The sequence below is a fragment of the Coffea arabica genome, chromosome 2e, assembly GCF_036785885.1.
Source record: "Coffea arabica cultivar ET-39 chromosome 2e, Coffea Arabica ET-39 HiFi, whole genome shotgun sequence".
NCBI classification, from domain to species: domain Eukaryota; kingdom Viridiplantae; phylum Streptophyta; class Magnoliopsida; order Gentianales; family Rubiaceae; genus Coffea; species Coffea arabica.
In genome coordinates this window covers 24,648,432-24,652,536 of record NC_092313.1, presented here as the reverse complement: position 1 = coordinate 24,652,536, position 4,105 = coordinate 24,648,432, and the positions used below count along the sequence as shown (strand labels likewise).

Sequence of the window (4,105 nt, the reverse complement as noted above, 5' to 3'; positions counted from 1 at the left end):
ATAACCTTTTCTGTTTTAACCATTTCTGTTTTTGTGCCTGCAATAATAACCTTTTCTAGTTTTTAGGTTATTTGTTTTGTATGAGCAGTCCACCAAATGTTGTGGATGGAAATAATCAGCAAGAAATTAATAAACAAAATCTCGAGGGGCCTAATAGAAAATTTGTGGCAATTTTTGTTTAGCCCCATGAATTATAAGAAGATTTTAGTTATCCCCTCATCAATCTTCCAATCAGGTACAAGGTAAGCATATTGATAGCTTATAGGCTATAGCTTAAAGGAAAACAAAAATATGGAATTCTTGGCTGCGCTGCGTTTATTGTTACTGATAAATAAATAAGCTTTGGTACCTAAATGACAAAACAATGCCATATATAAAAATAGTGAACATAGTATTTTCATTTGTTTACAAAGTTGATGTGACAATGTAAGTTACAATGCATGACTTAATTCTATTAGTGAACAAATTTCATACTTCAAATTAAAATTTTCAATCTGAGATCATATGAAAAGACTAAAAGGGATGGAGAATCTTGCCTTTCATTTCACAATAATTGCATTTGTTATTGTTTACTTCTATGGCCCCAAATGGCTCTACCCCTTAATACCTAGTGTGTATTTGTATTTTATACCATGAGCAAAGAAGGAAATGTAAGTGAAATATGTCGGATTTGAGACCTTCACTTACATTAAAAAAATTAAAAATAAATATTTTATACTATGAATTCTTTTCATTCCATCACAACTTTTTTTCTTTTTGCTGAAAGAGGAAGAGGAGGAGAAAGGAGGAGGACGAGGAAATGTTTGAGGGTGTAGCACTCCTAGAATACACGGTACAAATATTATCATAACTTCATATCAATCAAACTAAATAATTTTGTGTTATAATTTGCAACGGTGTTTGCTCTTTTCCTAGAGACAAGTATCAAAAAAAAAAAAAAAGGGTACAATTGTTCCTTACCAAAGGCTACTAAGGTGAAAGGCAGCCTTCTTTGACCTAAATAATGTACGAAATGTACTTCTCACCCATTCATTTTGATTACATCCATAATCTTCTACATTCTGAACTCAATTGTCATGATGATCTCCATACCAATACTAGATCTCAACTTTATTCCTACTGACCCAGTAAGAATATTGAAGGCAGGAAAAGCAAAGTAGCAACTGGAGAAGGCTAGCTCCAACAGCCAAAAACAAGTGGGAATTATTTTGACTACCAAGACCTCGTTTCCAGTAAAAATAACATGCATGTTCTAACTCATGGTGTGAACTAAGAAGTCCTCTGCCATCTTGAACTACCGCGGACACTTAGTTACTTCTCTAGAAAACCACTAAAAAAACGCAAAATATATATATATATATATATATATATATATATATATATATATATATATATAAGAAAAAAGTTAAACTTAGGCTCGCCTTCATATACAAAATTCTAGACACTTTTACATGTCATAACCCTTCACTATGAGTTGTTGCAATGGATGAAAATGTTAACTGCAAAATGCAAAGGGCATTTAAGAGTTACTGCATTGTGAAAATCATCCTACAAGAACTTAGATTTTGCACCTCTTGAAAAATCAATTGATGAAAATACTTACTATATTTTAGATTCATGAACTTTTCCATTGCATACACCTTTCCATCGGCCGGGTAGACACAAATTCTTTAATCGCTTACCAAAAATGTCCTTGTACTAATGCTCTAAGAGAAAAGCTATATTTAGTCTCACTAGGACGAAATAAAATGCCTAGAATTAAGAATAAATATCAAACAATTGCAAGGAATGTTATCCATGATACCTAGGGAAGCCGGACCCAAAATCTATAAAGTTGTTTAAGAGGGAAATAATCAAACTTCTTGCTTTAAAGGAATTATCATATAGTACTATGTTTTCTACTCTAAGTTATTGCAAAGTTGAAAAAAAAAGAAAAAAAAAATACTCATTACAAAGTTAATTACGACAAAGGGAAAATTAATAAATGGTATGCGCGTCGTTAGACTTTTACTAATAACAAGGATACGCGAGTGTGTGTGCACGCTCATACATATTTATACATCTTTATATATGTATCGGTACACGAAACCTTACCTGCATACGACCTTATTTATATGTACCTACCATCTCCTTGTAAGTTTCTTCATTTTAAATTACATTATTCTCCTTTTACAAAAAGCAGGATTAAGAAATAATGTGCCTCTTAATTAAAAAATGAACATTTCGACATATTTTATATCCTCAAATGCATACTTTTGGCTGTGACAATAGCTGCATCGATCTGCCACTTTCTCTCTCTCTCCCCTCTTCATTCATACCTTCCTTTCTCTCCACTCGATTCCTTTTGTTTTCTATTCGCTCTAGGGTTTGAATTGCTGTGCTTTATTCTTCTTTAATAGCCACATAAAAAATCGCTAATTAGTTTTTATACTAGTTACTTATAATTTTCCAATTTAATCATACTTTATTTTACTTAATTAGTACTTTGTTTTCCTGTTCTCTTTTGTTCTTGTGTATGGCTGGTTTAGACTTAGGCTCAGCTTCTCGCTTTGTTACTCAGCTTCACAGGCCTGATCTCCAGCTTCAAAGACCAGTGGCCAACTCCGAAGATGACAGCAATCGGAACCAATTTTCCGGCGAGAACGACGATGAATCTCACCAAGCTGGTCTAGAGCTGGTCACATCAAACACAAGCTCAGGCGATGTTGTGGCTCGGCGGCCAAGAGGCCGGCCAGCTGGCTCCAAAAACAAGCCTAAACCCCCGGTGATAATCACCCGAGAGAGCGCCAACACGCTCCGGGCACATATATTAGAGGTCAGCAGCGGCTGTGATGTGTTTGAATCAGTTGCAACATATGCTAGAAAAAGGCAAAGAGGTATTTGCATATTGAGTGGTAGTGGCACCGTCAACAATGTGAGCTTGAGGCAACCGGCTGCTGCGGGCTCAGTCGTGACGTTACATGGCCGGTTCGAGATTTTATCATTGTCGGGCTCCTTCCTTCCACCGCCAGCTCCACCGGGTGCCACCAGTTTGACCATATATTTGGCTGGTGGACAAGGTCAAGTTGTTGGAGGAAATGTTGTGGGAGCTTTGATTGCTTCTGGACCTGTGATTGTTATTGCTTCTTCTTTCACTAACGTAGCTTATGAAAGGCTGCCTTTGGATGAAGATGATCACTCACTTCAGATGCAGCCACCTGTGGCGTCTCAGACCTCCGGTGGTGGCGGTGGCAGTGGGGGTAGTGGTGCTGGTGCTGGTGGCTCAAATAATCAATTTTCTGATCCATCTTTAGGGCTTCCCTTTTTCAATCTGCCGATAAATATGCCTAATAGTCAGCTTCCAATGGAGGGTGGAGGATGGACAGGGAACTCGACGGGACGGCCACAGTATTAGGTCAATAAAAAGGTACGGGAAAAACCATGGATCGGCAACATAATCATATCCATGTTGTACATTTAGTTGTAATTGTCCTTTAACGTGCCTTGCATTTTGATTTGTGAAAATTCTACTTTTAGTTGTTTCTTGTTACCCTCAAGGATGGAACTTTCAAGTGCTTGTTAGATGACAAAGTTGAGTGTAGCTTTGGAGACTAATTCTACCACCATTTCTTTACTTCAACTTGTTCAATCATACTAATAAAAAATTTGGTGTTTGCAAAATCTAAAGTTGGTTACTACTCCATAGCTTAATTCATCTCTATCTTATCTTATGGTTCACCCAAGAATTTACAAAGTTTTTCCACGTAGGAATTATTCTCCACTTAATTGGCTGTGTAGTGTATATATATATATATATAGAATGGAATGTGCTAATTAATGGATGTCTTTTCTCTGAAATTAAAATACTATGCTCTAGAGGTATCATAGAATATGAGCAGAATATAGGACAAGGGTCATTTTGTTGCTGTCAATTTTTCTCATATACATTTTTGCTTTCCTCAAAAGTTGTTGCTACCTTCCCGAGTTTGATTATAGATGAATACATATGGATGCACTTCAAGGAGGCTATTCCTCTCTCGGCCTTCCTCCTCCAGCCTGTGTTTTTCTTGTATTAGTTGAAGATATATGTGGTCAAAGAGATCTTTGCTCAATCCAATAAGCTTCT

The 4,105-nt window shown here is 36.4% G+C and overlaps 1 protein-coding gene across 1 annotated transcript; it reads left to right on the top strand.

Moving 5' to 3' along the window:
• Nucleotides 1-2,270: 2,270 nt before the first annotated feature.
• On the top strand, nucleotides 2,271-3,660 carry LOC113729708 (AT-hook motif nuclear-localized protein 23-like). Its single transcript, XM_072080100.1, has one exon. The coding sequence runs from the start codon at nucleotides 2,516-2,518 to the stop codon at nucleotides 3,392-3,394; it is 879 nt and encodes a 292-aa protein (XP_071936201.1). The 5' UTR covers nucleotides 2,271-2,515; the 3' UTR covers nucleotides 3,395-3,660.
• The last annotated feature ends 445 nt before the right edge of the window (nucleotides 3,661-4,105 follow it).

Bases quoted from the DNA above. Each gene is read 5' to 3' on its own strand.
- LOC113729708 (XM_072080100.1), top strand. From the start codon at position 2,516: ATGGCTGGTTTAGACTTAGGCTCAGCTTCTCGCTTTGTTACTCAGCTT.